The sequence below is a fragment of the Eulemur rufifrons genome, chromosome 1 (assembly GCF_041146395.1).
Source record: "Eulemur rufifrons isolate Redbay chromosome 1, OSU_ERuf_1, whole genome shotgun sequence".
Lineage (NCBI taxonomy): Eukaryota > Metazoa > Chordata > Mammalia > Primates > Lemuridae > Eulemur > Eulemur rufifrons.
This window is the reverse complement of record NC_090983.1, coordinates 92,168,388-92,180,436: the sequence shown is the minus strand read 5'-3', so window position 1 is coordinate 92,180,436 and position 12,049 is coordinate 92,168,388. Positions and strand designations below refer to the sequence as shown.

At 39.4% G+C, this 12,049-nt stretch overlaps 1 protein-coding gene across 1 annotated transcript in view; it reads left to right on the top strand.

Annotated features, from left to right (window-relative positions):
• The window catches only part of CCDC93 (coiled-coil domain containing 93), a 96,586-nt gene that overhangs the window by 53,136 nt on the left and 31,401 nt on the right, over positions 1 to 12,049 (top strand). Inside the window, exon 12 of the mRNA XM_069460328.1 lies at positions 6,782 to 6,898. Coding sequence (XP_069316429.1) covers positions 6,782 to 6,898 — 117 coding nt within the window. The remainder of the gene's footprint in view (positions 1 to 6,781; positions 6,899 to 12,049) is intronic.

Sequence of the window (12,049 nt, the reverse complement as noted above, 5' to 3'; positions counted from 1 at the left end):
TATCCTAAACCTCTAAACTTCTGGAGGGCCAAGACTTCATCTTTCATCTTTGTATTTCTGTTGCCTAATGCGTAATAAATGCTCAGTGGAGGCTAACAGATGCCTGAATGACTGTATGGAGACTCATTTGATAGCCATTAAGAATGATTCCCGGCCGGGCGCGGTGGCTCACGCCTGTAATCCTAGCACTCTGGGAGGCCGAGGCGGGTGGATTGCTCAAGGTCAGGAGTTCGAGACCAGCCTGAGCGAGACCCCGTCTCTACTAAAAATAGAAAGACATTATATGGACAACTAAAAATCTATATAGAAAAAGTTAGCCGGGCATAGTGGCGCATGCCTGTAGTCCCAGCTACTCGGGAGGCTGAGGCAGTAGGATCGCTTAAGCCGAGGAGTCTGAGGTTGCTGTGAGCTAAGCTGACGCCACGGCACTCACTCTAGCCTGGGCAACAAAGTGAGACTCTGTCTCAACAAAAAAAAAAAAAAAAAAGAATGATTCCCCTTCCTAAAATAGGCTCTTCTGTGATGTGGAGGTCACGCCTTGTCATCCCCTTCGTAGCACTACTAGCAAGGGCGCTGTTTTATTTGTCTCCGTGTTGTCTCCCAGGACTAGAATGTTTGCTGTACCCAAGGGCTAGGATCATTGTACATCCCTCATGCCTAACATAATGGAGTTTTCACAAACATTTGCTGATTGAAGGAAGGAAGAGAGGGAGAGGAAGGAGCAAGAAGGGCTTTTAAAACTCTTTTTTTTTTGTGGCACAATTTGGGCATTGAGGAGAAGGTGAAGGTTATAACACCTTTATTTATCAGTCAGTTTTGCCTGGCTGGACTGTGAAGGTCCACAGGTAAGGTCTTTATCTTTCTCCACTTCCCCAGTGCCTACCACTATGCTCCACACATGATAAGATCTGACTACAGGGTAGTTGAAATAAGCCAATGAAGGTAGAGAAAGAGATCTAAAACTGTAATCAGAATTAACATAATAAGGAACCCTGTAAATCTGGAGAGAACAAAGCTAAATGATTTGTGTTTCCAAACAGCTCCAAGATTTCCTACATTCTGAGTGACTAAGCTACACAATGTACAATTACTAACCACAAAGAGAATGGTATCAGCTAGTGAATAGTCAACCTGGTGGTATTGTCTCAAGCCACACAGCACAACCTATATATTTCAGGGTCCTTATCAGTTCACATAAAGACATAGGTATTAGCCTTGCCAGATTTGAACATCACTTAAAGCATCACTTGAGAAGATAAATGTGAACTGTTTTATTTAATTTCAGAAAAATCAGTTGTACCAATTCACGGTTTGGTGAGGATGCCATTTGACCTGATAGTAGTTTATGGGAATAAAAGTAAGAGGTTTTGGATCTTGTTCATACCTCCTAAATGTTAAGTGCACTTTGAGCAGGGATATTGTATTGCTCACCATGGTACCCAGAGCAAAGCCTTAGACTTAGCAAGGCTATATGAATAATGATCTTTGAAATCTGTGGAATTTCATCAATGGGCATCAAGAATATTGAAAATATTAGATGGGCGTGGTGGCTTCTGTAGGCCCAGCTACTTGGGAGGCTGAGGCAGGAGGATGGCCTGAGTCCAGAAGTTTGAGGCTGTGGTGATCTGTGATCACATCACTGCACTCCGGCCTGGGCAACAGAGTGAGACCCTGTCTCTAACAAAAAGAATATTGAAAAGAGCATTGTGTATTTGGTTTCATAGTTGGAAAAAGAGTGTGGATCAGTGAAAGTGGATGATCCCATCCTATCTGCATTGGTCACACTTCATCAGCAATGCTTCAAAAGGTCACTTCAAACTAGGGTATGTCCAGAGGATAGCAACCAAAATGGAAGTACCAGCATCTTGTTATAGAGGGACAGGTGGAAGAGGTGTGGATACTTCTGGACCAGTTGAACTGTCATATGAAAGAGTGATTAGATTTAATCTCTGTTGCTTTGGGGAGGAATGGGCGTGTTTGTGGACGTGTGGAGGGGGGCAGTGTTTGAATGAGTCTTTGCAGATTTGATTCTGCTGTCATTTTGTTGGCTTTTGTTCATATTTGAATTTTTGTGTGCTTTTGATTTTTGATTGAGAGCCCATATTCCTTGGAAATTTATCTGTAGGAATTCTTCGAGGCTTAGGACTGAAGCTCTCTTCTTTTAGGGAGGATCTGCTTTTGCTTCTGCCAAGCTCCTGCCAAGCTCCTACCAAGCTCACTTCAGCCCAGGTCCATTTTACATCTAGTCCTGACTTGTGGTTTTTTTGGACCATCCAGGTGTAGTGTGTGAATTTAGATCACAAAACTACATGAGAGCCAATCTGCTGTTACAAAATCTCAATGAAGATTTTTTTCCCTCTTACACCTGTGTCAAGGTTTATGTGGGGCAGTTGTTACCAAATTGTAAAAATCAAAGTTTGTGATCATTTGGTTTTGGCTCAGGGGAAAAAGCCAACTCCTGTAGTACACATAACCTTCCTGGATTCCCACCTTTTTTTTTTTTTTTTTTTTTTTTTTTTTTGCCTCCCAGAATTTCTTAACATTCTTGCTACCTCATAGATTTAGAAAAAAAAAATTAAAATAAATATTTTGTATTGTCTGTTTACTTGTTTCAATTGAAGAGTCAGCCAAGGTGCCAGAAATTAAGTCTCTGTTCAGTGTGGAGAACTTCTGGCACCCTCATGAGATAGGGATTCTTTATTACTGTGAGCTTAGTGACCATATTTTGATGGGGTATGGAGGTGATATAGGAGAGATCCCTGTATTAGGAAAAAAGTTGATATGTAGATAACCTTTTGGGTCTCTTTCAATTATAAAAGCATATAGTTTTAGCTAAAATAATCATTTTTTTGTTTCTCTTAGAAATTTAACATTTTGAACTAGACTAGTATTAGTGAGTGACATTTAAATCTGTTTCGCCTAGGAATAGAAGTTGTAAATATCTGTCCGTTATTAGAAAACATTGAATCTGCACCAGAAGTCATCTTAATCCACACTGTGGCTTTGAAAGCACGTTCTTAATCTGAAATTGTTGAACAAAATTAGATTGGCACTTTAGTCCTCACTCCAGTGTAAACACAAATGAAATATTTGTAGATGGTTGGCGTTCTTTGACAGATACTGCATTTCACAAGTAGGAATCAGTTCAGGTGCCCCAAGATTTAATTTTTTTCTATCAAGGATTTAGTATAAAGCCGCCTCTTTTCTTCTGCATCTGTCCAACCTGTCTTCTTGTTCAGGATCCAACTTGGTCACCTTCATCTTTCTCTGTCATCCTAACTTTCAGTAAATGAGCTGTTGGATGTGCCCTCCTGCTTTAAGGACCTGTTTCTGTCTTCATCAGCCTCTTGGCTTTGAGGAGGGTATTTGAAAAAAATAAAAAATTTAGAGTGTTTAATAAAATGTATAGTTGAAAAATGGAGCAGTCAGCTTTCCACTGACTAAGTTAGAAACTCTCTTCATTTCTGCTCTGGAATAAACTATTTTATCTGTCCAAAAATATCTTCCCATTAAACAAAGCAGCTTCCCATATCACTATCTCTAGACTCAGAGATGAATGGAGGAACTCAAAAATTTACATAGAACATGGGCGTGCACATGTGCACGTTATTCTCCTTAATTAGACTAGGGAAATGTCAGATATGGAAATGGTACTCAATATGCCAATGTTAGTGTGCATTAATGCTTTTTAAGTGTGAATTTAAGGGACTCCACAGAGCACTGAAAATTGTTACCTAGCAATAAGAGAAAGCATTTGAAAGCTTATGATTGATTGGAACATATACCATCACGACAGAGGTTTCTGTAGAGACTTCAGGATTCTTTCCATGCACTGCAAGTGTTTTCTCTCTGTTTATATGGTTCTCTGAATCTCTGGTCCAGTAAAAGAGGAGAATCAGAGGGAACTTTTCTGTCTCAGTATTATATAAGTGATGGGCACACTTTTGGTGGGCACACTCTATTGACTGTCTATTGGCTGTCCCAATCAATAGGTAGATTTCCAATCCATGGGTAGATTCCCAAGTGAGCCAAGCTCCTTAGATTAAAATGGTGGTTCTCAACATTTTTAGTTTCAGGATGCATTTAAAAGCTCTAAAAAATTACTAAGGACCTAATAGCTTATGTATTAATTCATTTACAAATAACAATAATGAACACATTGCATATTAACATCAAAGCAATGATATCAAATGTCATGTGATATCTGGAAAATTTCACTGTATAATCATGAGAAAATGAGAATAGAAAAGGCAAATAGCATCTTAATATTATTATGAAAAGGGGTTTGACCTCACAGACCCCTTGAAAGGATCTTAAGGGAACATGTGACTCAAAATTCAGATCTACATAGAGAGATAGCCAGCCAGCCTATAAATCTTCTTTTCTGATATCGAGTTAGCTTCTGGTTTTCCTGGGAAAAGTGTTCTTGTAAGTGAAGTTCGAAGGTCATAGTTTCAAAACAAAGCTGTATGTGTGCGACATATACTAGTAAGAGAGTATGGAGGCTACATGCGGAATGCAGTTTTTATTCTCTTGGTACTTTGGCCATGAAAGCAATTGATCAGCAGGAAAACCTGCTGGAGTTGGAAGCATCATCGTACCTATGCCAGAGCTTCAGAGCAGAATTGAGTGAGTGTACTCAGTTCCCACAGAGTGAAAGAAGTCTGGCAGGTGAGTGATACATGCATCCACTGGAGCTGCCTGCCTACATCTCAGTCTGGAAGACAGACAGGCAGCTGGAAGAGAACAGAACACTCAAGAATAATCCTCACATCAAACATAGAGACATACCATGTGGAGACTTCCAGTGAATGGGGAATTAGTTTTGTTTCAGATATCAATAAATCATGAATAGAAGGCTTATGTAATTCTGCTACTAATGTAAACTACTCTGAGGATATGCCCGTGACACTTTGGAAGTCAATGTTAAGGAATCTAAGTTGGATGTTAAAACCCAAAGATGAAATTAGCTATAATAAAAAAGCTATTAAATATATAGCATACAAAAGTGGACAAATTAATAACATAGTTCAGGGGGTTATAGTCAAAGTGGAGGAGATACAATTAGTTAACTATAATTCTGTTTCTGACAAGTGATTTGGAAATAAGGAGAGGGATGGTCTTTTCCTCTTCCCCCCTCTTTTTATACCCTCAAATAATTTTGAGAAATAATTTCTCCTTTCCCTTACTACAGGTTCTGAATATCTTGATGTGTCCAATATTAATTTTTAAAAGTTAACTCTAATTCCCAGAAATCTTGAAAACTGAAATAATGTTGGCATTTACAAAGTCCCAGGTTTCAAGGCTACATGTGTTGTAATAGCAAATGCTTAGTTTTTCTATTTTCTTTATGGCCTTCCAACCCACAAGATAGAAAATGATGTTCCTTACTGTTTTATGCAGTCGTACCCAGCTGGTTGTTTCCTAACTCTGGAGTTGTTAGGCAGCAAAACACTCATCATCCATTAATAATGCTGCTGAATTATTCAGAGAACTCCTTAACCAAAATAAATGGTGGTTATGACCACCCAGTTTCTCCTCCTCTTCTCTTTCCCATCCCTTTTCCCTATGGGTAAATATTCCAGACTTTCAAGCTTCCCCCTCCCCAAACTGTTAAAACATACTGGGAAAGTCAAATACCCAAATAATTTTGTTGGACTTGGGCTTAAAATCAGTGATTAGCTTGGAGTTGGGGTGCTTATGGTAAAGAAGGAGATATGGTTATGGTGGGTGTTTGGCTGTTTAATAAAGCTGTCTATGATCATCCAGAGGTATTTTAAGGACACTTGCAGCAGGGTCCACCTTCTTATTTCTTTTTCCTGGGGCTTCTCATAGGAGTCTTGAGGTAGTGTTTACATTCAGTGTCAATACCAAGCTGCTTCCTTCTTTATGAAGTTTCTTTTTCTTTCCTTTATTTGTTTTTTATTATTTTTTATGTTTTTTTTATAATTTTTTTTTTTTTTTAATTTTTAGTAGAGATGGGGTCTCACTCTTGCTCAGGCTGGGATCTCAAGCGATCCTCCCGCCTTGGCCTTCCAGAATGCTAGGATCACAGGCCTGAGCCGCCACGCCAGGCCCTTTACAAAGTTTCTACAGGACTCTGACTTTCCTGGGAACTGTTGCCATGTCCACCACATCACCCCGTCCAGAATTCTCTCCCTCAGACACCTCCAGTCCTGGCAGTTGTCCTCCATTCTCTCCTCACACAGTTGCAGAACTTTCCTACCTGGCCTCTCTCAGCCACTTTTATCCCTCTCAAATCTATCTTCTGTTAACACTAGAAGATAGAAATAAGAAATGATTAAAAGAAAGTGGGACCACAGATGCAGGGAAATTAGTTGGGAGACTCACTTTTCATTATAAGTGCTTCTGAGTGGTTAGACTTTTTAACTATATGTTTATGCTACTTTGATAAAAGTGAATCAATTTGTCATTCTTGATAACTCCAGAATGGCCCTATGAAGTAATTACTATGACCGTGTTATTCCCCTATTTAAGACCCCTTAAGACTCTGTTGCCTATATGACATCAATATAACCACAGTTATATATCCCTGTGCTTTTGCATATGCAATTCCCTCTACCAGGAATGCACATTCCATTGATAGGGGTTTTGTTATTGTCTCAGAATCTCCTTCTTTGGATTGGGCCCTGTAGATGCCCTGGCTTGGTGTAACTGACTGCCCATTAGTGTTTTGCCCAGGCTGAGCAAGGATTGATTACATGAACCAAGGTGAGCTAATCAAACCCTTTGGATTTGCCCTCCCTTCTTCTTCCCACAGCAGTCTGAGCTTTCAGCTGAAGAAAGTCCAGAAAAATTAGGAACCTCCCAGGTACATCGCCGGAAAGTTACTTCCTTAAACAAGCAGATTATGCAGAAGACCAAACATCTTGAAGAGGTCGGTGTTTTCTTTTTATAATTTTATTCAAGATTTTTGTGATAGATTGGGCAAAGGAGATTCCAGAACAACCGTCAGGCCAATCCAGCTGCCACCTGTTTTTGTAAATAAAGGTTTATTAGAATGTATGCACACCCATTTTTTTAAATAGATTTAAGGGGTGCAGTTGAACTCTGTTACATGTATATATTGTATAGTGGTGGAGTCTAGGCTTTTGGGGTACCCAATACCCGAGTAGTGTACATTATACTCCATAGGTAATTTTTCATCTCTCACCTCCCCAAAGCTCCCCCATATTGTGTCTCCAGTGTCCATTGTACCACTCTGTATGCCCTTGTGTAACCATAGTTTAGCTCCTACTTAAAAGTTAGAACATGCAGCATTTATTTTTTCATTCCTGAGTTGCTTCACATGGGATAATTGCCTCCATTTCCAGCCAAGTTGCTACAAAAGCCATTATTTCATTCTTCTTTATGGCTGAGTAGTACTCCATGGTGTGTGTGTGTGTTTGTGTGTGCATATATATATATATATACACACACATACACAACATTTTCTTTATCCACTCATTGGTTGATTCCATATCTTTGCAATTGTGAATTGCACTGTGATAAGCATATATTAGTACAGTTATCTTTTTGATATAATGATTTCTTTTCCTCTGGGTAGATATCCAGTAGTAGGATTGCAGGATCAAATGATAGATCTGTTCATTCTTTGAGAAATCTCCATAGAGGCTGTACTAATTTACATTCCCAACAACAGTATACAAGTGTGTCTTTTTCACCACATCAGCACCAACATCTATTGTTTTTTGACTTTTTAATAAGGGCCATTCTAATTGGAGTAAGATGGTATCTCATTTTATACACCCATTTGTTTACATATTTTCTGTGACAGTTTTCAAGCTCCAGTGGCAGAGTTGAGTAGTTGTAGCAGAGACCATGTGACCTACACAGCTTAAAATATTTACTATCTGGTCCTTTACAGAAAAAGTTTACCAACCTCTGTTGTAGGAGAAGGTCGCAGGGCAAAAGTAGCACTAGTTCACAAATATTTACTGAGTACTGCTGTGTGCTAGGCACTGAACTAAGCTCTGAGGATGAATAAAGAACAAGTTATGATCTCTGCTATCAAAGATCTTAAGGTCTAATAGGGAGGCATACACTAAACCAGTATATTGTACTCATCATCATTTAATTGTGGCTGTGGTAAGTGCTTGAAGGAGAAGTCTCTGGAGCTGAGAAAGTGATAGGGAGACCTTACCTAGCCTCAGGTCACAGGGGACTGGGATGGAAAAGATCAGTGGGCTTTCCTGGGCAGGAAGTCTGCGTGGGAGGTGCAGAGGACTTGGATGAGGACTTATGGAACGACATGAACACAGAGCATAGAAAGAAAGAGTCTTGGCCAATTTCTGTTTTGTAGCTGGAGAGTCATAAGTGAGGTAATTGGCCAGGACAGTCTGATCAAATAGGACCCTCCAGGCCATGTTAAGGACAATGGAAGCCACTGGAGGGTTTAAGAAGGAGAGTGGCATGATCAGAGTCGCATGTTGCTAAGACTGTTCTGTTTGCTGTAGGAGGATGAATTAACTGGACTTGAGTGAGAAGGGGTTCAGGGACAACCATTGGGAAGCTGATGCAGTAGTTCAGACATGGAATGCTACTATTGATGGCAGGGGAAATGGAAGAAACTGGATCATGTTTTAAGAGCTATAGGAGATGGCATCCTGTAATACTTGGTGACAAATAAGGCTGTTTTAGAAAGACCTTCATATATTTGCCCCAGAAAGCAGACATAAGAGGAAACTCGGGAATTTGACTCAGGAATAGTCATTGGATGATAGAAAGTTGTTATGTGCTTCAGTTGCATTGGCAGTAAGATTTAATTAGAAAAATACACATAGTAGAAGATTAAGGGAATGAATATGGCTTTTTAAAGATTCACCAGTAGTTTCTATAACAAAAGATTTTTTAAAAATGGGTGCCAGTTGGCATTTTAAGCCTATTCAGTTTTTATTCTTTCAAGTCCTACATATTCAAAAGATATTAACATATCAAATGGTGCTGCTCAATCATTTCTCATGTGAATTTGTTCTACTAGAATTTGTTCTACCATGGCTGAACAAACAATAGGTTGGTTTTGCCAAAATGCTCTGGATCATAAGCAAAGAAGGGTACAAAGATTGACTATGATTCGGTTTCTGTTTGGTTATTTGTTTAAATGTTTTAATGAGTTCTTAGAGAGTATAGTCTCTGACCTTTGCTAATGATAAGAATGTGAAAATGATTGGCTCAAAAAGTACTCATCACAGAATCAGGATGAATAGGAATCAAGGATGAGCCTTCCTTATTATAATGTCTTTATCCTTGTGGGAGGATAGTTTTGAGCTTATTGCAGACTCCAGGAGCTAGAATATCTCAGTATGTGAGTGCATGTTCACTTCCACCTGTCTAAACTTGGGGAGAAGGAATGCCAAGTCTCATTCCAAATGGCAGTCCCAACACATTCTTGGTCCAGCTGACATTCCTCCCTGACTCTTGAGTCTCTCTTGCAATTGGTTCAGAATGTGTGTGTACCAAGCGCCTATTCTTTTTCAGGCATACTGCCTGACATACAGTAGACTCTCAATAAAAGACAACAGTCATTATTGCTATGGGTAATGTAATTAAAGATGACCAGCTTGTGCAGTAATCTCTAGCCATGTAGTTAGGCCAAGTGAATGAGGTAGAGAGGAGAGTCTTGCCCAGGATCACATAGCACATGTGATTAGGGTTCTCAGGTAATAAAAATGCACCTAGAGAAGTGGCTTCAGGATGAAATGAAAATATAAACATGAATGCAATGTAAACACGAAAGCTTTATGAAAGTGTAAAGGAATAAAAGATTAGAACATTTCTCAAATAAGCCTTGGTATTTTTTTTAAAGATTAAAAACCAGCATCAGTATTTTCATGAACATTTTTTTTCCCCCAAAAGAATGATTTGAGCTGTAAGAATATGTATTTTTTTCCAGGTAACTTGCTAGGCCCATTTTAATTTGTTTAATCAAAACAAACAAACAACAACTGTACCCACTAAACTTTGTTACTGTCCCTAAATTAGCCTTTCTACAAAACGTTGCTCACCCCTAGACTAGCTGGTCTCCCATAATTCTTTCCTATTCTAATAGTCTGTAATTCTGTCTGCCAGAAGTCACAGGGATGGCCAACAGCAAGCCTTGTGTGTAAGAATCCAATTCTCTTGAACTTTAGTTCCAGCTTTCTCCTGGACTGCCTTCCTGGCTACCTCCTTCAACCCTGTGCATCCACCTCACACTCATCTTTGGTGGGCACTGAATAGAGTCATAGGAGAGAGTATATATTCTGTGTGTAGACACACGCAGGTATGCCAAACACATTTTTTGTCTCTATCAATTTTCAAATGCTTTGAGCATTTTTTTTAAATTATAGGGATAAGCTCAATATAAATTAAAGCAGATAGTATGGGACTATATAAAGATAAAAACAAGTAGAGCAAGCCACTGTTTGTGTCTGCTGTGTTTCTTGGTGAACCTTTTCTTAGGCCTTTGCAAAACTTATATATGCCCATTCAACTGGGGAGAGTGAGTTGGTATAGTTACAAAATCGAGCTTGTTTTTCACTTATTCTGTCACAGACATCTCTCTATTAGTAATAGTAATGGCAAGTGCTTTTTTATTGCTTAGTAAGTACTATTTGCTTTTCAGAATTAACTCATTTGGTTTGCACAACATTCTTATGAAAGAGGTACTATTACTATGCTCATTTTACAAGTCGGGAAACACATACAAACAAGTAGTTTGCCTGTAGTTACACAGCTTGTCAGTGAACCAGGATTTAAGCATATAAATCTAACTCATTGTTTTTAATGACTGAATAGTGTTACATAGTATATATGTAACATAATTTATTTAACCCGTCCCCTATTCATGGGTATGTAGGTATTTCCAGGGTTTTCTTCCAATTGCAAATTTATGCTACCATGAACATCTTTATGCAGTCCTCTTTGTGCAAATATCTAAGTTTTTCTATGAGATAGACTTCAGGAAGTAGAATTGCTAGATCAAAAAAATATGTATTTTCAGTTTTGCTAGAAACTATCACATTGTTCACCAATTATTTTACCAATGTACACTTCTACCAATAGTATATGAGAGATTCTAAACTCTTTAAATTCCACAGCCTCTTTTACATGGTCATGCCGGCAGAAAGCAACTGAGATACACCCGTGGCCTTGGTGATCATAACCGTGGAGGGGGTATTAGTCCTACAGAGAAACAGGAGGAAGGATAGCTACCAGGGAAGGAGTAATGAACATCTCCTTGTCCAGTAAGGGAATGTGCTGCAAAAGAATAGAAATGAAGCACAGCTAGTAGACAGCTGAGAAGAAACCTCAGACTGAGGAAAGGAGCAATCCAGAAAGGAGGTATTAACCGTGGCTGAATTTGTAGGGTAAGTCTAAGGGTTAAGAAGAAGAAGATAGAGGTAGGAGAATCCTGGAGGACTCCAGAAAGATCAAAACTAAGCTAAGTTACTGGGACACTCCTCATTTAAGAAAAGATGGTTAGATGAGGAATTGAAGAGAGCTCTTCTTAGTTAAATTAATTCAAGAGAAGAAAAGAGATGAGTCTTCCCTTCTTAGCAAGCTTCTACTTCCCTGCCAAGATCTAAGTGGGGTGAGTCTTTGTTGGTGAAGGTTTTCTGAGCCCACTGATGAGGGAGCTGATTCTCTTCCCATGGGCCTTCCCTGGGCCTTCCTCCGCCCCAGCTCTTCTCATGCTTTAATCCCCCAGTCCAGCTCCTTGAGGGCAAAGACTGTGTCATGTTCATCTCTTTCTCCCACATACCTCATTTGAGCAGAGCACTGGGTAAATACTAGGTGAGTGGGTGGGTGCAGGCATGACAGGTGGGGCAGGAAAGTGAGTGAAACAGGTGAGAAAACCCCAGGACCCTTTCCTGGAGCCTTATCTTAGTCTGTTTGGCCTGCTCTAACAAAATACCTTAGACACAGTGATTTATAAACTTAAGAAGTTTGTTGCTTACAGTTCTGGGGGCTGAGAAATCCAAGATCAAAGCACCAGCAGATTCAGCGTCTAGTGAGGACTCACTCTGTGCTCCATAGATGGCACCTT